This window comes from Elgaria multicarinata, chromosome 1, assembly GCF_023053635.1.
Source record: "Elgaria multicarinata webbii isolate HBS135686 ecotype San Diego chromosome 1, rElgMul1.1.pri, whole genome shotgun sequence".
NCBI lineage: Eukaryota > Metazoa > Chordata > Lepidosauria > Squamata > Anguidae > Elgaria > Elgaria multicarinata.
In genome coordinates this window covers 38,060,727-38,085,288 of record NC_086171.1, presented here as the reverse complement: position 1 = coordinate 38,085,288, position 24,562 = coordinate 38,060,727, and the positions used below count along the sequence as shown (strand labels likewise).

At 41.6% G+C, this 24,562-nt stretch overlaps 1 protein-coding gene across 1 annotated transcript in view; it reads left to right on the top strand.

Annotated features, from left to right (window-relative positions):
* Window positions 1-11,835: 11,835 nt before the first annotated feature.
* Window positions 11,836-24,562, top strand: part of GALNT11 (polypeptide N-acetylgalactosaminyltransferase 11) — a 40,317-nt gene continuing 27,590 nt past the window's right edge. The window contains exons 1-2 of the mRNA XM_063126051.1: window positions 11,836-11,943; window positions 24,140-24,472. Of these exons, the coding sequence (XP_062982121.1) occupies window positions 24,178-24,472 (295 nt within the window). The 5' untranslated portion in view covers window positions 11,836-11,943; window positions 24,140-24,177. The remainder of the gene's footprint in view (window positions 11,944-24,139; window positions 24,473-24,562) is intronic.

Below are 24,562 nucleotides of genomic sequence, written 5' to 3'. Positions count from 1 at the left end.
CAACTCACAGCAAGCCAGGCACCTATGGACACTATGCTAAAAAATGCCTGCGGGTACCCTGGCACAACACAACAGCTCCCACAGGTAAATTAACCCATGGTGGGATGTTGTGTCGTGTGAACCAGGTCAATGACTTGCTTGTATATATTACTGTGCTGAATACAGCTAAGTGAATTACAGTAGAGATTGCTGGCATCAGCTATGTATGGCATCAGAAAGTGGATGATTTCATTTAATACAAGAGTCAGGCTCCAATGCTCAGCCTCATATTTAAAAAAAAAAAAAATTGCGAGGTTTTCTGACTCTGTTATAGAACTATTGTGTAATCACCTCCATCTTTGAACCTACCAAAACTAAATACCAGTTTTGCCTCTTAAAATTTAGAGGCTAACACACCAGTCTTTTCATGCTTCTTTACAGATCAGATCTTCACACAGATTACTCTGGGCTTGTCAGTGAGCCAATTTAAGTCTAGTTGACCTGTGTTACCTTTAATCTCATTGACCTATTCCCTCCCCCCTGCCTGTTTGTGTGATAAAATATTAGGGTCTTGGGATGACAACATTCCACCCCCCTTCCCCAACTCTCCCCCCTCCCTGTGGACTTTTCCATGCATATCCTGCTTTTAAATTATCTATCTATCTATCTATCTGAGCTGTTGGCAATGGATCTATAGTTATTAAAGCCTCTATTTAAATATTTAGAGGGTTTATTTTGTAGCATTTATAATAGGGAGTGCCCTGGGAGAGTTACTTTCCACACACAAAGAGAGAGAGAGAGAGAGAGAGAGAGAGAGAGAGAGAGAGAGAGAATAGATGAAATATTAAGATTAAATAATTTGGTCAATAATTAGCTTTCTTACCTTACAAGGACTCACGTTAATATATGATGAAGTAGTTTTAACTGTGTTTAGGGCGGAATTGAGGCATGGTGTTAGAACAACGTAAATATTGAGAAAAGTAAACGTCATTTCAGGTCATTTCTGTCCTCAGCAAACAGGCTGGTTGTTCTAACTTTGTATTATGAACAAGGTAGGGGGGGGAGAATCTCCAAGATCCTCCCCCCTTGCAAAGCTTTAATGTTTAGCCCTAAAGACCAGGGAACTTTTTTCTGATCTCCATTCCAAACAATTAACAAGTTTGCTCCAACACAGATGCCTTAAACACTTGGCACCTGAACCAATGTCAGCAAGAACTTCTGCCAGCAGTGGGAGTTACCTGCAGGGCTTGGGAGAGAAAACAGATCTGCTGATAGCATTGAAATCTTTGGTCTAGGCAGGTTCTGAAACAGCAAAAAGCTGCCAGCCCTTTGAAATCAGACGGCTGCTGCTCTTTCCTGCATCATTACTGTGGAGCCGACAATAATCCTACTCTTGGATTGTACCCCAGAGAAAGGCCAACTAGCAAAACCAACATGAGGAAACCAAGGCTATGAATAAAATGTTGCTGGCAGCCACACCAAACCGCAGCCCTCTGTGATCTCGGTGGGTTGTTTTGTCAGGGATATGGGATTGGATAGAGAAGAATAGCTCCGAGTTAGCAGAATAGAGAGCACATTTTTAAACTCTGCTGAATGGGGGAGCAGTTGGGAGGGTTAGACCGGGCCCTATGGATCCCTGCATTCCAAACTCTCAATTTCTGCCATGTTGTTGAACAGGTGCATGAAACTGCTTGATAATGATGACGACTAACTAGCCCAGTATGGTCTGACATTTGCTTTTGCTGCATTGGGTGGTGGTGGCTAATCCCGACGCACAGCGAAAGCATGGGTTTTCTGGCAACTGGGCTCGCCCCCTTCCCTCTGCCCTATTGGATGGCAACCAATCAGGGATCGCCATCCACCCGGTCATGCCTCCACATCAAGGATGGAGTGAGTTTAGAGGGAGTCATAGAATCCTAGAATAGCAGAGTTGGAAGGGGCCTACAAGGCCATTGAGTCCAACCCCCTGCTCAATGCAGGAATCCACCCTAAAGCAGCCCTGACAGATGGTTGTCCAGCTGCCTCTTGAAGGCCTCTAGTGTGGGAGAGCCCACCACCTCCCTAGGTAACTGTTTCCATTGTCGTACTGCTCTAACAGTCAGGAAGTTTTTCCTGATGTCCAGCTGGAATCTGGCTTCCTTTAACTTGAGTCTATTATTCCGTGTCCTGCACTCTGGGAGGATCAAGAAGAGATCTTGGCCCTCCTCTGTGTGGCAACCTTTTAAGTATTTGAAGAGTGCTATCATGTCTCCTCTCAATCTTCTCTTCTCCAGGCTAAACATGCCCAGTTCTTTCAGTCTCTCTTCATAGGGCTTTGTTTCCAGACCCCTGATCATCCTGGTTGCCCTCCCCTGAACACGCTCCAGCTTGTCTGCCTTCCTGACTTTTAAAATGCAGAGCTTCTCTGGAAAGCCCACAATGGCTTCAAGGTGGCTGCTGCATCGTATAATTGACTCAGCGCCAATTCAGAGCTACCTTGGAGCTTCCAGAATGTATCGACAACCCCATGACTAGTGCCAGCTTTTACAGGTTTTCAGACGGAGAGGATCCTCCCATCAATACTTGACCTTTTTAAAATAAGCTGGGGGTGGGGAATTGGTGGTCTAGAGGCCTCAAACAATTTACAGCCCTCTCCCGCCCTTCCCAGGCCTTTTCCCTGCAGCAGTTAGCCTACAAAAAAGAGCTTTTTGCCAAGCCTATTTGCAGCATGGACGTGATGGAGGAATCACAGCTGGAAAGGAAAGAGTTAACCGTCCTCTCTCAATGGGCTATGATGCCACCCCCCACCCAAACCCCTCCTCCTACATGGTGATTTAGGGCCAAACTAAACTTTCTTGTATTCATGCATAGCTTGAATTCGTTTATTTACTCCAGAGTAAGCACGTGCGTTTTCGATTTGGATCAGAACTGGCACACCGGAAGGGAAGGTTAAGGTTTACCCCCACCTGCTTTCATCTAAAAATTCCACCCACCTCCATGGGGGGTATTAAAAAAGTGGGGGCGGTGGGCGGTAATGTCTCTGACTCTAATGGAGACTTTTATCTTTTCTTTAAGTTTGAAAAAAACTGACATGGAGATATTAGGGATCAAACAAGGGGCCTTCTGCATCCAAAACATGCGCTCTCCCACTGAGCTATTTTATTTTATTTATTTATTTATTTATTACATTTTTATACCGCCCAATAGCCGAAGCTATGGCTCCTCCCTTTCTGCTGCAAGCAGAATTAATACGAATCGCCTTGTAAAATTCAGGATTCCTCCACAGACCAAAGGGATTAAGTTGAAATACAGCAGCCCCAGCCCACTCACTAAGGGGGAATCTACAGTACTGCTTTAAAGCGCTTTATAACAGTTTTGACAACTGTTTGGGCCCAGGACACACTGCATATACAGTTTTCAAAACGTTTTCAAAGTGCTTTAAAGCGCTTTAAAAGCAGTAGTGTAGATCCCCCCTATTAGAGACTGGAGAGTGACACTGTTCCTGGGCAGCACCAGTGTGCAGAACAGTGAAGCTGCCCTACACTGCAGACAGCTGGAAGGTGGAGTTTTCACAAAAGGCAACACACGCGGCTTGGCTGGCTTGCCCATCATCTCACCAGAGGACTCTAGGGTGTTCTATTTGCATGTCTCACCCCTTCCACTCTCTTCCTGGCTCAGGGAGTCCACAGAAGGGCACTTGAACGGGGGTGGAGGGGTGGGTCTTGAAGCTGCTGGTGCCTGCCAGTGCTTCCTTCGGAACAGCTGCTTCACTACTTTCTGAGAAACAAAAAGTCGATGGGTAATGGCTTGGATGGGCTGACTCGTGAGAAAAAATTTACCTGCCACTTTGTGAAAGACAAAACCGTTCACATTTCAACACAGGTGGATCTATAACTGGGTGTTGCAAATAGGAGAACTGGAAAACAAAAACCATAGATCACTAAAAAAGGCAAAAGACAATCTTCGTGGGAAACCACAAACGTCCCAGCTTCCTTCTAAAAACTCTGATTCTGTAATTGCCTATACATTAAATCCCATGGAGCTATATTTATTTATTTATTTATTTATTACATTTCTATACCGCCCAACAGCCGGAGCTCTCTGGGCGGTTCACAAAAATTAAAACCATTCAAAATATAAAACAACAGTATAAAACCATAATATAAAATACAATATAAAAGCTCAACCAGATCAAAACAGCAGCAATGCAAAATTACAAATTTAAAACACCATGTTAACATGTATTTATAGATTGTTAAAATGTTGGGAGAATAAAAAGGTCTTCACCTGGCGTCTAAAAGCATATAATGTAGGTGCCAAGCGAACCTCCTTAGGGAGCTCATTCCACAGCCAGGGTGCCACAGCAGAGAAGGCCCTCCTCCTGGTAGCCACCTGCCTCACTTCCTTTGGCAGGGGCTCACGGAGAAGGACCCCTGAGGATGACCTTAGGGTCAGGGCAGGTACATATGGGAGGAGGCGTTCCTTCAGATAACCTGGCCCCAAGCCGATTAGGGCTTTAAATGTTAATACCAGCACTTTGAATCGGGCCCGGACCTGGACTGGCAGTCAATGAAGCTGGAAAAGGACTGGCGTAATGTGATCTCGCCAGCCAGTCCCTGTTAGTAAACGGGCTGCCCTGTTTTGTACTAGCTGAAACTTCCGGACCGTTTTCAAATGCAGCCCCACATATAAAGCATTGCAGTAATCCAAACGAGAGGTTATCAGAGCATGGATAACTGTGGCTAGGCTATCTCTGTCCAGATAAGGGCGTAGTTAGTATACCAGCCTGAGCTGATAAAAGGTGCTCTTTGCCACTGAGTTCACCTGTGCCTCAGGTGACAGTTCTGGATCCAAGAGCACCCCCAAACTACGGACCCGATCCTTTAGGGGGAGTGCAACCCCGTCCAGGACAGGGCAAACATCACCTCGCCAGACAGAAGAACCACCTGCTAACAGTACCTCCGCTATGGAGGAACTCCAGGATATAATGGGACAATAAAAGCTATTAGCAGGCAGGCACATTTCTCCTAGTCCTAGCTCATGTTCAGGCTGTTCTCACGCTGTATTGTTTTGGAGTTCCATCTAGTGAATGCATTTAAAATTACATGTAACCAAAAAGGAGAGAAGAATATTCTATGCATTTGATGAGAATCATTATAGGCAATGTCTGTGGGGTGGTGAATTTGCTCCGGATTTCAGTCAGAACACTAAAGGATTTTCCCAAAATGTGAAAGCGTCTTGGATAGCTCCTTTGGAGTTCTGACTGAAACCCAGAGCAGATTCCCCACTCCACAGACACTGGAACCACTAGCCTCCACTGTCTGGCGTACCATGTTTTGAAGTAAGTGAAGTAAAATGAAGTAATATACATTACCATCTAAAGACCCCACCTCAACCATTCCTGAAACCAGCGGAACTAACTGAAGAAGGACATTGCCATCTAAAGAGTCCCCTTTGTTAAACCATTAATTCCAGAAGGGGGAAAGCAGAAAACCATTAATTATACAGCGTAAAAGTACTTAATTTCATCACTGGTGTGTATTGGGGTGTGGGGAGACATAGAGAGGGAGGGGCAAGATCCACAGCAAAATCTCAAAGAACTTTGGTTGGATAAATCCCAAATAATTGGGAAAAAAGGAAAAGGAAAGGAAAAGCACCATGTATTTTAAGAGCATATGTGGAGTAAGTTTGTATACTTATGTATAGTTATTATGGTCCCTTGGAATATAATCACAATTAGGGAGGGAGGTGCTGGTCGTGTTCAGAGTGGGTTGATGGCTGGGAACACACTAGGAAAAACAAATTTCTCGGGACAAACGCAGCCACAGGGGACCAAAAGAGGAACATGATTGATTGCACTCATGTCAAGCTTGTGGTTTCCTGTGAGCAGCTGATTGGCCACTGTGTGAACAGAATGCTGGACTAGATGGGCCCTTCGTCTGATCCATCAGGGCTCTTCTTAGTTCTTATGGCTGGCCAGGGTTTCAGGATTTCCAAGCACAATTTGTTCCAACAATTGTCAGAGCCAGATTGAGCTCTTATATCCTTGTGCAATCCATGGCTTGGTTTCACCTTCCCTGGATAAAGAATGACTCTTTAAATGAATTTTTAGAGGAAAAAGTAGAACTGCCCAATGATATATGTGACTGTAATTTGCAATAGAACACACCTTCTCGTTTCCCTTGTGCGCGCACATGCTTTACTGCTTAGAGTCATGTTCCTATACAGCAGGGTTGGGGAATATGTTGCCCTCTAGATCTTGTTGGACTGCAACTCCCATCGTCCCTAGACATCATAGCCAATCAGTAAGGGATGTTGGGAGCTGCAGTCTAACAACATCTGGAGGACCACATGTCCGCCATTCCTACAATACAGAATGGGAGAAAGTTCTCAGAATCAGGAATTTGACGATACTAATTCAGAAACTTCATGCTTGGCACATGAAGCATCCAACAAAATCTTATGTGGGCTGGAAGATATAAAAACAAGAACAGCTAAGAAAAGGGCAGGGGGAATAGCTGCACAAACATATGCATGCAGATGGCCTGAGCTTTCACTCTTTTTACTCCAGATTACATCTGATCCTGCAACACCTAAGTCAACGGTTAGGCAAATAGCAATCCCTCTACCAGATAGTCTCTGCACCAGAAACATAAGAAAGTAGCAGTACCATAAGCAAGCAGAAAATTTTGCTCATGGCTGATTTAACTTGTTTCTTCCTGCTTCTTGTAGGCCACAAGCAACTGGACAAGTCAAGCAGTTGAGGCTGACAGCTAAGTTGTCTTCCTGATGGCAGAGAGCCCTTCTCTTGTCTTGTGAGGCACAGAATAGCCGTCTACGATAGTATGACCTCTCTGAGAGCTTTCACCATATCTACCAAGATTACCTAGGTGAGCTGCTCTGTTGATTGGAAAACTGTACAAGTGGGGAGGAAAACAGCTATCTGTGTGTGGGCTGTGTGTGTCTGGGCATGGTTCACTTTTGAGTTGTCATATGTAAGGAGATGGAGAGCATATTTCCATCTAGAGTGATCTTGAGATTGCTGAGAACTCGTACTTCCTCTTGGAGGTCTATAAATAGCGGTTCTGGAGGTCCATGATGCATGGAGGCCAATAGCTGGATGATCTCATTACAATCATAAATCTAGAGAGAAGATTTCTCTCTTCTCAAAGCTCAATAATTTCGTTCCTGAATGTTGTCTTGTGATTTTGGTGAGCAGGGGGAAATCTTTAAATTGCTCCAAGGAGGCTTATTTCATTGGGCCCAGAATTGACTGCTTTGCTGGGCGGATAGTTTCAGACACAAAAGTTTTCTGTAACTTTGACTTCATAAGGTCTCTGCTAAGAAGGTCATATTAGATATTTTCTGGCATCACAGCACCCTTATCATAACATTGACAACAGCTTGCCAGGAAGCCCCCCCCCCCATGTCTTAGAATTATTTCCCCCATCTTTGAAACACTCATGAACCCACGTGTGGAGAGTAGCAGCGGATCACGTTTATATAAAAGCTTAACCAACAGCACCAAAGCCCCTTGCAGTGCAAAGCCAATATATTTATTTTTTTAAAGCTGGGATTTATATTTATTTGCATGTTGAAGATAACATGGACTGTAACAATACAGGGGAAGCAAGCAAACAGAATTAATAAATACCATCAAAAGAAGAATATTACAATATCTTGGTCATATTATCCGGGGAGAAAAATACACCATACTCCAACTTATTATATAAGGGAAAATCGAAGGGAAAATATCAGTCGGAAGAAGACAAACATCATAGTTAAAGAACTTGAGGGAATGGTATACCTGTACCACTATACAATTATTTAGAGCAGTGGTGTCAAAAACAGCTGTAATGATAGGTAACCTGCGATACGCGAAGGCACTTTAAGAAGAAGAATGAAGTGGTTTGCTGGAAGGTTATGGAGAAGTATTGATTGTGAATTTAGTGATTTACCCTTTAGCTTTCATGTACTGCTTTAATTGCCTGCATTTTTGTTATATATCACTTGGGATCCAAGTATTTTAAGGACTGCCTTCTCTCCTGTACATTGAGTTAATCTTCTGTAATCGTTCTGTGAGAATCTGTGCCCCCTGAAACCAGCCTGATGGAGACCTGAGAGAAGGCCTTTTCAGTTGTGGCACCCTGACTTTAGAATATTCTCCCCAGGGAGGTCTATTTGGCACCCACTGTACTGTCTTTTTGGTGCCAGACGACCCCTTTTTTATTTCCCCATGTGATTTCATGCCATCTGGATAGGTTTTCACCCTGCCTCTGTTGTGCTTTTTATGTTTTCATCTGTTTTATTTGTTTTACATTTTTAGGTTTATTTGTTTGTTTGATTTAATATCATTTCATGATTGCTTCGATGGTTTTAAGATTATTTGTAAGCTATCCTGGGAATTGAAATACTGTAGGGTGGCTCATAAATATATTAAATAAAGAATGTATATTATTCATACATATGCACAGATCTGCTAGAGGGCACAATTTTGATGGAATGGATTTGAATGTGTTAAGACAACACTGAATGGTTTTAGTTCATTTTATTATTATTCAAGCCGGGTTGTGCTTTGAAATATGCAATACCGACCTCCAAAATAGGAAAGATGGATTAAAAATTCCTATGAATAAATGTTATTAATGCTTTTTTTTTTGTACAAAGAAAGTGGTCCAGCAATAACAAAAGCAGCTTCCAGCAGAGAGAATATTGCTGTTATTAAAGACAGTTAATAGTAAGTTTTCTGCCATTGTTTGCTTTTTAAAAGGTTCCTGCTATCAGATGATACTTGTACCTCTCAGCAACTAAAATATATTATCTGGCACATTCTCACCAAGCTGAAAAGTGCCAGACAGAAAGACTGAAATACTTTCCCAGCTAGGAACTCTGGATGAGGTTAAGTATAAAAGATTATGGAGTGGAAATGGCTCTTGATTCCCATTCATTAATAGAGTTTCTTGAATTACATGTGCTCCTAAACTGACGGAAAAAAGAGCATCAAAATCATGCATTCCTTTGAAGAAACAAGATTAGGATCCCTGTGGCACTCAATGTGGGTGCAAAGCTGTCAAATCAATCTTGATTAAAACACATTGAGAACAGCCCTTCTGCTATGGAATCTTATGGAATGTTTAATTCTGCAGACTTTATCAGCATCACTATATGACCTAATTAACCCCAAGACAGACTGTGCCTGACATTCATTGTTTTGGTTTTTTCCCACCCCAAGGATTTTCCTGCTCTAGTTTTATTCTTATTTTGTCCGAAAGGACCTAGGTCACCAAGCACCCTCACACCACGCCAACATTCTCAACATTTATTTTTGAAACACAGGGACACATTTTTCTTGATTGGAATTGGAAGCACTCTACTCTCAGAAGAATTGTCCCACTCCTGTCTATCTCTGTGTGTCACTGTTCTGGAAGTGCTTTCACTGAGGACAAAAAAAAAGCAGTGGAGGGTGGTAGTCAGTGGAGTGGTGAATCTACCAGTGTCCTGGAATGTGTGAACAGAACACAGCAAACAAAGAACAAAGATGACGCTGGAACGCAACTCTGTTCTTATATCCTATTAGGGCACAAACCAATGCGCTGGCTGGGAAATGCTGGGAGCTGTACAACTTTTCTCTGTCTAAACATAAGAACCTAAGAAGTGCCCTGATGCTGGATCAGACCAAGGGTCCATCTAGTCCAGTGGCCAACCAGCCACCGGCCAGGGACCAACAAAGCAGGATATGGTACAACAGCACCCTCCCACCTATGTTCCCCAGCAACTGGTGCATAGGATTGCGCCCTTAAAGAGTCTTCTTGGGACTCTACAGGTGGTTGAGTTGAACAAGGAACCTGCAGGGCCATGAAAAAGAGGGGCAAATGTTTATAAGTAGGGGAAATTACATTAAAAACCTTTCTCTCCTAGCCTGACATTTTCACTGAGTTCTGCCTACTTGAACCGCTCCTCTGCTTTCTTCACTGGTGTCAGTGTTTTGCGCTTGTTGTAAGCTGCAGTGGAGGCTGCTGGCTCCAGTGTCAGTAGGGCGATGAATCCGTTCTGCATTTCACTCAGAACCAGTAAGAGGTCTAAAGTAGCTATCCATCCAAAGTGCTTCACACTGACTCAGATCATTGGTCCACCTATCTCAGAATTGTCTTCAGTGACTGGCAGCGGGGGTGACTGCATGTAAAATGTGTGCTTTACCATGGAGCTGAATTCCCTCCCAGAAGTTGAGAGGCCGTGACTGCCCAGAATCATTTAGTGATCTTCATGACTAACGATTTGAGCCCAGTTCTCCACAACCTTGCTCTGACCACTGCAGCAGATTGGATTATGTTTTAGCACTTAACTTGTCATGTGGGGAGTGTACCAGAAGACAGCAAGGATGGTATAGTGCAGAGGAACCTCATGCTAACGGGGAGCAGTTCGTACAGATTGCTTGGCCACACGGTCAACTGCAGAGCAAAGTCTGGTCTGAAGACCTGGGTATGCATAGATAAATACAGAGGTTTAGGTACAGAGCTGCAAATTATCAAGAAATATCAAAACAGCATGACAAAATATTGTAGTAATATTTTGGAGCGCTTATCCTGGTATGAATCTACCTGTACACTTTGAGGGCATCCTCTAAGGGAGGTTTGGAGGATGGCAACCAGGGAGAGGGCCTTCTCAGTGGTGGCCCCGATTGTGGAATGCTCTCCCCAGTGAGGCCCACATGACACCAGCATTGTCATCCTTTGAGCGTCAGATTAAGACTTTCCTCTGATCCCAGACATTTGACAGCATATGATGGGGAGTTTCAGTCTTTTTCAGGCCCTAATTGTTTTATTGTTGTTTTTAACTTGTTTTTAATTTTTTTTTGAAGATTGAAGGTTTTATATTATGCTTTATATGCTCTGAACTGTCCAGAGAGGTTTGGCTATTGGGTGGTATATAAATATAATGAATGAATGCATCAGCAAGCAGAGGAGTTTATCAGAACGAGGTCCCTCAAAGTGCTGGGACCAGATTTTCAGAGAGGATTTTCTTTGCTTTCATAAGTATTTGGGAGTCTCTTCTTTTATATTACCACATATTCGAAGAGGGCCTGGAGATCATATCCAGAAAACAAGTTCCTTTGACCATCCCAGGCTGAAATCAAAAGCCTGGTGTGGTCCCTTTCAGATTTTCTGCCTGTCCCAGCACAGCCTAACAGTGAGTTTGAGCGTGTGAACGCAAAAGTGGTCTTCACTGGAAAGTGTGTGCATATATGAAAGATAGGTAAGACTAACAACAGAGTAATTTCAAACTATATTTAGAGCTAAACATTTCGGCTTCCGAAGTCATCAGTAGCTGCGGTGTTAAGAAAAAAATGGTGAACCGCCCAGAGAGCTTCGTTTGTTGGGCTGTATAGAAATTAAATAAACACATTTTATTTATTTTTAAATCAAAGCTACTTATGAGAGTTGAAGCTGAAACGTTTAGTTCTAAATATAGTTTGAAATTACTCTGTCGTTAGTGTATCTATCTTTCTTACATATTTAAAATTCAGACACACTGCATCCATAGCAGGGACCCAAAGCCGCGTTGCTACTTTGCTGTTGAGGGGCTTTACGCCTCCCCCTCCCCACTCCTCATCTCTCCGTCCCCACGGCAAGAACCATGCCTCTGGTGTCATGGCGGCACGCATTACGTGCACGCATACGAGGAGGAGCGCGAGCAAGGCGTCACGTGGCCCGTCGCGCCCACTCAAGGGCCGCGGCGATGTGGCTCGCGACCGGGCGGTTTTTTACACGCTCCCCTTCCCCCAGCCCTGCTTTGCCCTGGACGATTTGACGGTTGGTGGCTCGTGCCGCCGCCGCCGCCTCTTCCCCCAACACACCTCCCTCACGCAGCCGCTGTCGCGTCGCCGCCGCCTCCTCCTCCTCCTCCAGGTGCGAAGGATGAGTCTGCCCCGTGCGGCTCCTGAGCCCCGCCATCCTCCGGTCGCCTCCTACGAGCGCAGCAACGCGGGTGAGTTCGGAGGCGGCGGATAATAGCGAGCAATGGGGGGCTCGACCGCAGCCTCTCCTGAGGGGTAGTGATTGTGTGTGTGTGGGGGGGGTGATGTGCAGGGCCGGCCCAAGATAATTGGCTGCCTGAGGCGGAAGAGCAGTCTCCCCCCCCCTCTCCCTCGCCCCCTCACAACTCCTGCATCCAAATCACTCCAAGGTGCCCGGCACGGTCCACGTTATTTTGGCGCCTGAGGAAGAAGAAGACCATCCCGCAACCGCCTCTCCCTGGGAGTAACGACACCACGGTAATAGATCCGGGCGCTAACCGCATGAAGCCCTTCCGTGACATCCCAAATCACGTTGCCGAATGGTAGGGCGGGCCCTGCGACGGCGCAGCCCCCGCCGCTGTCAGGCCTGGCGGAGGGGCACAGCGGGAGACCCGCCCCGCGTCGCTTCTCTTGCCTCCAGCTTCCCCCGTCAGTGTCACGCTCTCTGCAAACTCAGACAGGGACTCTGCTGCTGCTGCTGCTTCCTTCCTTCCTTCCTTCCTCCCTCCCTCCTCGTTTCGGTCGCTGCTGTTGTTTTTGCGACATCCATTTACGCAGCGCTTTGCAGGGTACCGTAAGCCCTGTACCCACATACCTGGAATTAAAAGCGCATTGAACGCAATGCGACTTCCCTCTGAGTAGACATAGGTATAGGATTGTGGAATAAGTAACGTAACGTAAAATAACCAATACCAAGAAGAGGAGGAAGACGAAAGGACAAACTTCTGTCATAAGGAACTTAGAATCTAAATTTTGTGGGTGGGTGGGTGATAATAATGGGAGACAGGAGAATTCATTCGTCCTCTGTGTATGTGTGTGGGTCTGCTGGGCAACAGGCACCAGTTGTTGTCATTTAAGAGCTATGTCAAGTGAGTAAAATAAGCATTCCCCCCCCCCCAATTAAGTTCTCTCTCCATCTCCACATCCATCCCCATGCCATCCTTCATCCTGCTGCCGCAGTGCTAAGAAGTGCACACTTGATGCTCTGCAATAGCTGGTTAAAGATTGGTATATAGTAGTGTGGGCTTTTCCTTTTGTTCCTTCCACCCTCTCCTTTATAGGATGCTAGATATTCCAAATCTGGAGCTGCTTACAATTTATGAAGTCAAAGAGTAACATGGTTTCCCCACAGGATGCTAAAAAGGCACCTTTGAAATGCTTTTTGGTGCTATCTTTCAGTGCAGGTCTGAAGATGGAAGAGAAATCAGTTGAACATTGCAGCCTGTGTAGGTTTTATGTGCACGTTATGGATTGATTTAATGAACAGCTGATGTAAAGCTGCACTCCTAAACACACTTCCTAGGGAGTAAGACTAGTTGAACCTCTGAATAAGTGTTCCTATTGAATATAGTATGTTCACTGATCATAACAGAGAGTGGAAAATGAAATAATCATTCCTAACATGAGCTGTGAAAAACGAAAAACTGGTGTGAATGGGAAGCAATTACTGTGTACAGTAAAATTGATAGCACAACATATCACCACAAATTACAGCCATTAAGTTTAGATCCCCTACTGTGGATGTGGTAGGGTGGAAGTGAGTGCCAGGTACAAGCTCTATTCATATATGTGCAGGTTCTAATCAGAATTTCATCCCTGTTTACATAGAAAAAGTATGTTACAGTGATTTTTTTTTAAAGTATAAGTATCTGAAATAAATTCTAATGTTTTAAAACTCCATGTCACTCTTTAAGATATTCTTTACTAGCAAGCTCTCTGACCCTTAGTTACAAGGCTTTTGTGCAGCATTAGGGCTAGTACACGTTTCTTTGCTTTTAGTATCTACAGAAAATTATTCAGTTAATTGATCCAAATGGTCATATGCAATACAATCCTATGTATGTCTACTCATAAGTAAGTCCAATTGAGTTCACTGAGACATTCTCCTTCATAGGTGTGAAAAGCACTACAACCTTAGCCATCTTTCTCTTGTGCAAAGTTCAAGCTTAAATCACAGTGAAAAGGTTATAAAATTGCCATAACATTATACCTGCTACAAAATACTCTAACTTCTAAATTGTATTGGCTCGAAGTCAGTAATGGTATTGTAAAAAACAGCGAATAGCACCCATTCTTAAAGTACCACATGATTTAGATTTGTTTGCTTCAATAATCCTTTCATTTTCCATGGGACAAGGTGTTGTGGGACTTGGAATTGCTTTATCTTGCACAAGAATTTATTTCATGGACTCGATGGCCTTGTAGGCCCCTTCCAACTCTGCTATTCTTTGATTCGATTAATGCTGTGACTTGGTTAAACAGCAGTCATACTAAGTGCTATTTATCACAGTTAACCTGAGGAAAATTGGTAGGTGATGAAAATATGAACTGTGAATGTGAAAACTTGAGTTTGTTTCCTTAATGTTGCAGTTGCCTTTGTGTCAAACAAATTTGTAAATGGGTAGGCTAGTAAAGACCTAACCTACATGTCTGTTTACATGCAGCAGTGCTGCCAGTGATGGTATGCTGTACAGGAATTGCCTTTTTATTATCTGAGTAGTGATCATTGCATACTTGCAATCAGAGGCTATAATGAAAACAATATTGTTGTGGAATGGAGTGTATATAGGGCATTTCAGGAAAGATGGATAAAACAGGATATGGAAAGGAGAGCCACTCTTCATGCTCTGATTGCTGGAATAATCCAACTAAAGCCTACAAAGTCTAATCTTCTGGCAGGGTTCAGTTTAGTTGCATGTTGATTAAATACTGATTATTGAAGCAGGGAATAGAACAGGGGAAATCACAGGGCTGATGTGGGAAAATATGGTACAGAAACTAGCATTTAGTCTAAACATTCTAAAAGCTGTCAGAGACTATTTCTTTGTTACTGAGATTGTATAGCATTAATACTAACTAGAAATAAAATTGTGCACTCCTTGTAAAATGCTATGATGAATATTTTGCATGAACATTTTGAAGGTCTTTTAAATACATAACAGTTATATTCTTAGACAGATGTGGAAGTGGTTTAAAAAAAGCTTGAGGTATGCAAAGCAGCTTCACTTAAGGATTTTCCCCACAGGATGATCCCTTTACTCTTGTGTGTGTGTGTGTGTGTGTGTGTTTTGTCTTAAAATCTTCCATGTTGTGACTTGCAGTTTTATTCTGTTTCTTTTCTTGTTGAGTGCACATGTGATCCCACTAGTGGATGACAGGCTTTGGGGGAGGTGGGAACATAAGACTTCCTGCACATAGGTAGTTTACTCTTTCCTAGTTATTGAGTTGCAGCTTTGAAACTATTGTGCTTCTCTACCTGTTGTTATGCCAAGTGCTATGAAATTGGTAAAATCAGGATTGTAGTACATGTGGATAATTTGTATGTGAATGCCTTCCAGGCATTTTCACTGACTACAACTTCTGTTGAGGTTTCAGTGCTTTTTATCTGGGTAGATCTTTGTATTCTACTATTTAAATGTTTTTTGGGGGGGTTTTTTACACTTACACATACACATGAATTAGCAAACAGATTAGTTTAAGGCTTCTGCTAAATGTTTTGGCTTCCTCAGTAACATAGTTGGAATTTCAAATAAATACTGGGAGCCAAGATGAAGGTCTTTAAGAAAGTGTATGATTTCACAGCAGCAAAATGGGCTTGAGTTGCCACTTCACCCAGTTTGTACTGGCCTCAGGGCAATCGAATGCCAGTGCTGGCAGAGAAAAGGAAATGACTGGGGAAGCTGTGTAGATGTGTGTCTATCTTGGGATTTGGAATATGTCACACCTGGCATAGCTGATGTAAAGGAAGGGAGCCACGCAAGCCTTGGTAGAACAAAGGAGCATCACCTTCCTTGACTCTTGATTTCCATCAGCTTGAGAGAGATATGGAAGTGGGGAAGTGCATTCTCTCCTAAGGAGCTGTTGCTGGAACAATTCTGAGTAATGATGGGGTGGGGGGAGATGGGATGGGAAAGGTGTAGTCTTTAAGTTATTTGAAGGCTACTATATGCAGAGGTTTAAGTTAAGATTGATTTCATTCAAATATCGTAAATCCTAAAACTTTGTTGATTGCCTTTTCTATGATCTTTAGAAATTTTGCACTTTCAAATGTGGAAAGAGCAGAAAGCTTACCCTTTCCTGTGTTTCTCAATGATAATAGTGGAAGACCACAATGTTACAGTGAGCCAGTATATATTTCAAAACAACTGTACTGTTGTGCTTGAACTAGATCTGGAGCTTTGCTCTAGCTTTTTGTGTGAGGAGCTAAATAGAAAATAAAGGTGAGTTGCTCTTCTCTTTCATAAGAGGGTACCCAGTTTAAGAACCCCAAAACCTGTGCACAATACATTGTCAACCACTCATCCATTTCAGCAGAGCAATTCTCTTCCACTAAAGTTGTTGAGGCTTATTCAGTTTTGTGCTGCTACATACTAGCTCAGTTTTACACTGAGACATGTATGTATTTCAATGATGTAGACATATTCTTTTACATACTTGCTAGGGATAATAGTCTGAAAAATATTAATCCAATCTAATGTTAAATAAGTATTCTTAGTTAACACAATGGAAAACATATTCCAACCCAGAGAAATGAAAATGGATATAGTTGTTAGAATATTAGCAGTGGCAAAAGTAGGATAATTTGTATTACAGGGTTGTTTCCCATATGGTGTATTGGTTAGAGCGTTGGACTGGAACTCAAGAGATCTGGGTTCTAGTCCCATTTGGCCATGGAAGCTCACTGGGTGACTTTGGACCAGTCACAGACTCTCAGCCCAATCTACCTCAAAGGTTGTTGTTGTGAGGATAAGAATGGAGGAATATGTATGAGGAAGAATATGTATGCCGTCTTGGGTTCCTTGAAGGGAAAAAGGCGAGACATAAATGCAATATCTGTTTCACATAAAATCTTCATATGCACCTTGTTCCCTATATTTAGCTTTCAGGAAATTAGGCAAGTTGGTAAGTAAGGCAGCCCTAGTTTTGCTGTCCAAATCTTCCTAGCTAGTTCTTATTACTAGTTCTAGTAACTATTTCTGTTACTAGTTCTAGACTTGGAAAATCATTCAAGAAATCATAAAATTCTTACGAATTAGCTAAGAAGTTGTTAGTCTAGAAAGCATAGTCTGCGTTATATATATATTGTCATGTTTTTCAAGCTATTTCTTGATGGCTGTTAGAGTTATTTGTCTGAATTTAGACATTTTGTTTTTAAGAGGAGAATTTTAGGATTCTAACAAGCATCCATGGGTTACATAAAAAAGTGTTTAGAATTCAGATGGCTATCCTGGCCTGGGTAATAGCCTCATCATTTGTTCAAGCTAAGAGCTCCCTCATTTTCTGGAAACCTTGATGGCTGTTCTTATTTTAAGACTAAAGAAGGGAGCCTGTTTTCCCCTTCCAAAATAGCCTATAGCTTTTAACTGGTCCTATCCACACTTGGAAATAAGATCCAGTGAAGCCTATCAGTCAAGACAAAGCGCTTCTACGTGTATATCATCAGGTTGTTGTATGCATCTGTTCAGTTCAGCTTTATTTCTTACACAAATTATAGCTTTGTCACATTTTTAGTATGAATCCTTGCTGTACCTGCTAAAACGTTTTGCCACTCAAAATAAATGTGTAATGTCGTACATGCCACAGAGTATGGGTCTTCATGATTGCATGGGTCTTTATGCAGTGTACTCATATGGCAAAACATGTTTTCTTATAGTAGTGTGGAGTGACTTCCACAGAAGAATGTGGAATTATTATATGTTATATGTGATTAACATAATCTTTGTTTAGCTTTGTCACTGAAATAGTGAATGCTTAATACCAAAATTTAAAAAGCAGCTATGAAATTTCTATATACTTGAGCTGTTGGGTTCATTGAGTCATTTTGTAATCAGACTGTAGCATATTATAGCTATTTTGGATATAGAGCTGTTTGACTTTTTATTGGTTAGTAATGAGGCTTCTTTCCATTTGATTTGCACCAGGGAGGAAATATTGAGATAATGTTTTCCTCAAACAGCCACAATTTTTTTATTCTCATGCCTGCAAAATTGGTGAATGTTTCAGGAAAATTATAACCACTTAAAACTTTGTGGGCTGAAGTGTTGACTAGAATGGAAAACACAGTATTTTCATCACAGTCAGAACAGGACTTATTTTGCAGTTGTTTTCTAAAAGACAACTCTCTGCTGTACTCAATTTTTGCTCTCAGGAAATTTTGGGGTGAGATATTTCTCACAAATGGTATTTCTTTTATTTATTTTTTGCAAAACATTGAGTTGGATAGTGCAATGAAAATTGTTTGGGTGACAGGGAAGAAAGACTATATGGAGGATGGTTTGTATCTAAGGAGCTGCTATTATACTATGCATGTGTGGGAAGTCGCTACTGGACACAGAACTTGGCTCCCAAAGGATCACAATCTTCATTTGAAAATTCTAACCTCTAAGGATATGAATGTAGACCAGAAACTGTTATACAGGCATTTTTGACTTGTGGTGAATGTAGTGGCCAGGGGTTCACAGCTTTGGATTGCTGTGGAGAGGGACAAAAATATATCAAAAACTAAACTAATGAAGCAAAATAGAAAAAGTATAAGCTGGAGGAATCACATGTGTGGATGGAGAAATGCTTCAAAAACTCTGTCTGTATATACATAGCCCACATAATGTACAACTGCTGAGTTCATCTAGTCCTGAACCTCAGCAGTCTAGTGTGTTACTGCTATTTATCTGTAGCGCTGACTGTTGAAATTTGGGGGTTAGATGAGCTGCTTACCTAGTACTGAATCTGAGCAGTGCAGGATACAGCGGAGTGTTTCGGAAAGTTTGGGTGGCATATTGGGGTCAGAGGAAGTGTGCCTCATGGCACTCAACTTCAGACCTTAAATTTAAAGACCTTGCCCCTTTCACAGATCATTGGAGCTATGATTCATTAGGATGGAACAAGGTGCTTTTCAATCTGTGCTACTCAGTCCCTTCAGACTCTTATCTTCAAAGTGGTCAGAGCCCTTAAAAGTTTATTGTATTCACTGGGCAGAGAGATTAGGGCTGAGGAATACATATTCCCCAACTGTACCTCTTCCCAGGTTACTGAAACTTAAATCATGTTAGGGACTCAAATCATGTCAATTTTCCCACCATTCTCCCACTTCCCTCCCGTCTCCCCATAACAAACTCAATATTCCTTGCCTCTTGGAGGGCAATAACTATAGTAAGTCCTCATCAGGATTATTAGGAATTTTGAAACAACAACACTATTTTTCCTCTTCTAAATTCTGAAAACAAGTGAACATCCTGATTGTTACTCTCTCTCTTGTCCAATTTAGGTGCTCAGCAGGTAGGCACAGGAACACAAAGTATGGTATTAGAAAGAATGATTATGCAAATTTTCTAAATTTGATTAATTAAATGAACTTATAAGATACTGTGTCTGTTGGCACCGAGCTTGGCATGCTCTTCTTATTTTGTGCACAGTATACATGGCCCAAACTTCAAGCCATAAAAGCTGTTGGACACAGAAGTTGTATTTCCTGTTTATTAGTAAGCTTGTGCAAGTCTGTCTTGATTGTCTACTGCAGTGTTGTGTGTTCAGTGATGACTACCAGTGTTTTCAAATTTCTCTTGTAATTCTTGAGTTCTAGATACCTTAAAAGTAGAAGTTCAGGCTCTCAGAAAACAAAATCATTGTACGAGAGTCTAGTTTTCTTATATAGTGAGGGTGTAAACTCATTTGAATATAATAGCAATGAGTATAATATTAAATACGATCTGTTCAATGGGGAAAGGTTAAAAATAACTCTGCTGGATTTTCATCTTCTTATGCTGAATGGCAGTGGTCATTTTGCATTATACTGCCAATGCTATTGAATGTTACCTTGCTGCTTATCTTAGTGGATTGGTCAGTTTTGAACAAACCTGAGTTTGAATTTCAGATATCAGATGGCAGGTACCTGATAATACAAGACAGAGATGCCTGAAACTGTGTTGTTTCTAAATAGTGCAGTGTAACTGATATGGTCTAAGCATACCACAGATATGGCTTTCCTTAATTTTTCTTGAGCAACTTAGAGGAGGGAGGAGATATTAGGGAGCTCCAGCTGTACTTGAACAATAAGTTCAATATAAAGTTCAATATAGGATTAGAGCAATTTATCAAGCAGGGGTCTGTCCTCATAATACAGCAGCTCACTATTTGATCCATGGTGAGGCTGTGAGGCTTATGGCTGCTATTTTGAATATCCAACCCCTGCTCAGAATCTGTCATGTTGTGCGAACCTGGCAAGCATGGATTATGCAAGGGTTATATGGGGGTCTGCTTTAACATACCTCCTAGTCTGCTTTAGGGTTATATAGGGGTTGTTTAACTCATGCATAACCCATGCCCACTGGGTTCTCATGACATGACGCCTGTGGGCCCCATGGCTTTTGTGTGTGTTAAATAACCCATGACGAGCCATGATATTTCATCCAAACCCAGTCAGGAAGTATACTGGATTTACAAATACTTTACAAGGTGTAGTCATGTTTGCAAAATACACTTCAAAGCAGAGAAAATGTTGAAGCTGTAACAAAATAGGGAGGAGTGAAAGGAAGTACATCAATTTTACAGAGATCAGCATTAAATCTTAGTTTCTTATTTTGACTAGCTTGCTTAACCATCTGCTATGTCAATAGTGATGGTCATACCCTAGAAATTTGTATAATTAGAACATACAACCAAAGAGTTGTTATATATTTTTCCTAAAGTATCATGCAAATAACTTATGCTTAGAAGTCCTTTGATCTGCTGTTAACATACTATCCTCTGTCAGGATTGCTGCCACTATTTAACAGCTGAGTGTTAAATTACAAGTTTCCTATGTTGTTCACAGAGAAGGGAGACGGCATTGGATTATTCTGTAACTACAGCAGAATGCTTTTACCACATAAACTTGTTCTTCTTAGCTATTGTGCACTTTGCTAAAGGTCAGTACTTATTTTGTTCATTTCGTTTTGCAACCTGTCTTAAGATTATCCAGCTAAGATGTGTGTATGTGCAGGGTTGCTTTACAACTCACTTCACAAATGTTGCAGAAACTCAGTAAAAAGACATAAACTTTTAAAATCAATTTATTGGATTCCTTGCTTCTATGAAGTTGGCCTTGCCCCTCTCAGTGTAGTAAGATGCTGCTGTTGGGAGACAGATGCCTAGCAGCTGATAACTGAGATCTTAACTCTTTTCTGTTTAAAAGAGGAACTAAATCACACCATGATATATTTGTATTATTTATTTATTTATTTATTTATTTATATAGCACCATTATAGCCACCTTTGTACAGGTGTTTGACTAAGAGTTTGTTAATTTGTTGGGAAAAAGGTATAAGCATTTGAAAGGGAAATGTTGTCTTCTGTAAATAGTCTGGATACATAAAGTGGTTGTCAGTATGCTGGACCTTTTTAGCATGTCACTATTGGAATTTTCATGCTGTGTGGCACAGTTCTATCCATGCTTACTTGGAAGTAAGGTCCTCTGTTCGGTAGGGCTTACTCCTGTGTATGTATGCACAGAAGTTCACTCTTAATCTCTTTAATTTTATATGCTGCTTTTCCTATACCAAAACCAGCTTACATAAAAAATGGAAAACTACTTAATCCTGCAGTGACCCCCCTTTAAAAAGAATTGTAACAGCCTGTACAAGAATCACAGCAGAGAAATGCTGTGTTCCTAAAATTATTATCCAAAATTCTGCAACTGGAACTGAGAATGCTGCATGTCCATGATAAGCAGAATTAATTATGCAAACAAAAATGCATATAATTTAATTGCAGCGACTTGAAAGAGTGTACGTCCGAGGAAGTCTGAAATGACGAAACGGGAAAGATAACCGGAATCCTGTTATAATAATTAATAATTTAGTACATCAATAATATTCAGTCTGTTGTTATAAATTTATTGTTAAGGTATCATAAAAAAGCAACTATTTGCTTTATGTTTTGTCATCTTTACAAATTTGTATGTTTAAATTGTTCTAATTGATATAATTATATAAAATAGAAGTCATTATTTTGACTCTTTATACTATTACTGTCTGATTTAATTGTTAAAACTGTTATGCAGTTGTGTGCCTGTTGGCATTCCTTATAATTTGTCTAAAATAACCTCTACAGCAGGTTAGTTTAAGCCATTGTGGACTGAAGAGATGTCCAAACACGACTCTAGTATGTTTAGTTTTCTGTGGTAGCATCCTCTACACTTTTTCTGAAGAAAATTTATTTATTTATTTATTTATTACACTTATATACCACCCCCATAGCCAGAGCTCTCTGGGCGGTTTACAGAAATTCTAAAATTGAGATAAAAACAAGTATACAAAATTTTAAATTTTAAAACACAGAACATACACACATAAAGCATTAAAAACTGTTAAAAAACTAAACATGTGCGTGATTAAGATGTGCTGCCATATGCCTGGGCAAAGAGGAAAGTCTTAAACTGGCGCCAGAAAGATAGCAGCGTTGGCGCCAGGCGAGCCTCGTCAGGGAGATCATTCCACAGTCTGGGGACCACCACCGAAAAGGCCCTGCCCCTCGTTGCCACACTACGAGCCTCTCTCGGAGTAGGCACCCGGAGGAGGACCTTAGATGTTGAACGTAGTGACCGGGTATATTCACGTCAGGAGAGGCGTTCCGTCAGGTATTGTGGTCCCAAGCCTTGTAAGGCTTTATAGGTCAAAACCAGCACCTTGAATTGGGCTTGGAAACATATAGGCAGCCAGTGCAAGCGGACCAGAGCAGGTGTTATATGGTCAAACCTTCTAGTTCCCGAAATCAATCTAGCCGCTGCTTTTTGCATGAGCTGCAGCTTCCGAACCGTCTTCAAAGGCAGCCCTACGTAGAGTGCATTGCAATAATCTAACTTGGAGGTTATAAATGTAAGTTCAGCCTAAAGAAATAAAAAAGTATGTGGCTCCTGTTGAGGGACTGTTGGATTTGTTCACTATACCTTAATAGTTTTTGAGAAAATATATTTTGAAAAGTTAAGGAATAGGCAACAAACTTGGAACAAGGAGAACTGAATTACCTGAAAGACCACCTTCTCCAATATGAGCCTGCCTGGGTTTGAGGAGACCCTTCTCTTGGCACTGTCGACTTCACAAGTGTGTTTGGTGATAATGCAAGAGTCAAGACAGGACCTTCTCTTGGAATTCTGATGGGGAAGATACTGCTTTTGATTTGGGGGGGGGGCATGTTGTGGATTGTAGAGGGAGAAAGACAGAACTAGAATGTTGCTGCTGGCAAGGTTCCACATTTCCACTGAAAAAAAGGAAGTGAGAGGTCCTTTGACTGTGTCTTGGCTCCTGTGGGATGAATTGATGCAGAGTTAATGTTGCTGGATTTTCAGCCTTTCCTCAGTTCAAACTACAGCTCCTGTTAAAAATTAGTTATTGACCTATGCTGCAAATATTTTAAGTAATTACTTGTAGATGTTTAAACTTTTCAGCTTAATCTTTCTAGCCTTTAATGCCTCACAAACTGAGCTTTCCAGTAATCATTGAACTAGAACTTCACCTGCTTACCAAGGTATTTGTGGCATTCTTTCTCTGTGTCTCATGCTGTTTGATCCAAATGCTGAGGACCAGCATGAGATAACAGGTAGAATATTTTTTTTAGGAGAACAGTGCTTTCTAGCTGTTAGACTTGCAAGTAGCTTGTTGGTTTAAAAAGGTAGTCTGAACCAGTTCTGAAAACCTTGGGTAAAGGTTTTTTTTGGGGGGGGGGGATTAATGCCTGAGTTCCTGCTTATCAGCTTACAAACCACAGTTTCCAGGAAGCCAACATATATCAGACCAAATAGAGGCATGTATTGAGAAGCTCATCTGGCAAATGAGAATGTAATCTTGTTATGTGGGGCAAATTTCATTATGCATCCTTTGTAGAAAACTCTGTAACTATGTTATGTAAAAATGCTATTAATGCTTTACTTAAAGGTATCTCTGTATTCAGTGATGATCCTTACCATTGTGGTTTTTAAGGATATCAATACAGTGGTAACTAGGGGCATTGACCATCTGATGTATGTTTTTCTTTGGTTGTATAGGATCAAGGATTGTCTCATTCTCATACACAATTATTGCAATATGGAATTAATGTGGAACCGGAAGTTTTTTGAGAGATCAGCTTTTAGGAACTAATAGCCAGGAGTGTTTTGTAATTAGAAATCTTACACTTTTTTCTTTGGTTTTCTTTTAGGGGATTGAAAATGTGCCAACAACAATGCTAGGATTACAATGGGAAGTGTCACACTCCGCTATTTCTGCTATGGCTGTCTCTTCACATCTGTGACCTGGACGCTTCTGCTCTTTATTTATTTCAATTTCAGCGAAGAGACCCAATCTTTCAAGAATGTGCCCATCAAGGGGCTTGAACCTCAGAAGCCATTTCCCAAAAGATTCTACCCCCGTTTTGTCCATGGGCCAGTACATATGCCTGAATCACAGCATAGATATGGCAAGATCAGGAATCCATTGGGAAATGCTGCACAGGATCCTATCAAGGGTGACACTGACCTTTCTCCTGAAATGGGTAAGTCTAAGCATTAATGTGCTAAATTGTCATTGCCAGTCATATTATGAGAACTTCTCAAGCAGTTACAGACAGGAAAAAAATGGGAGC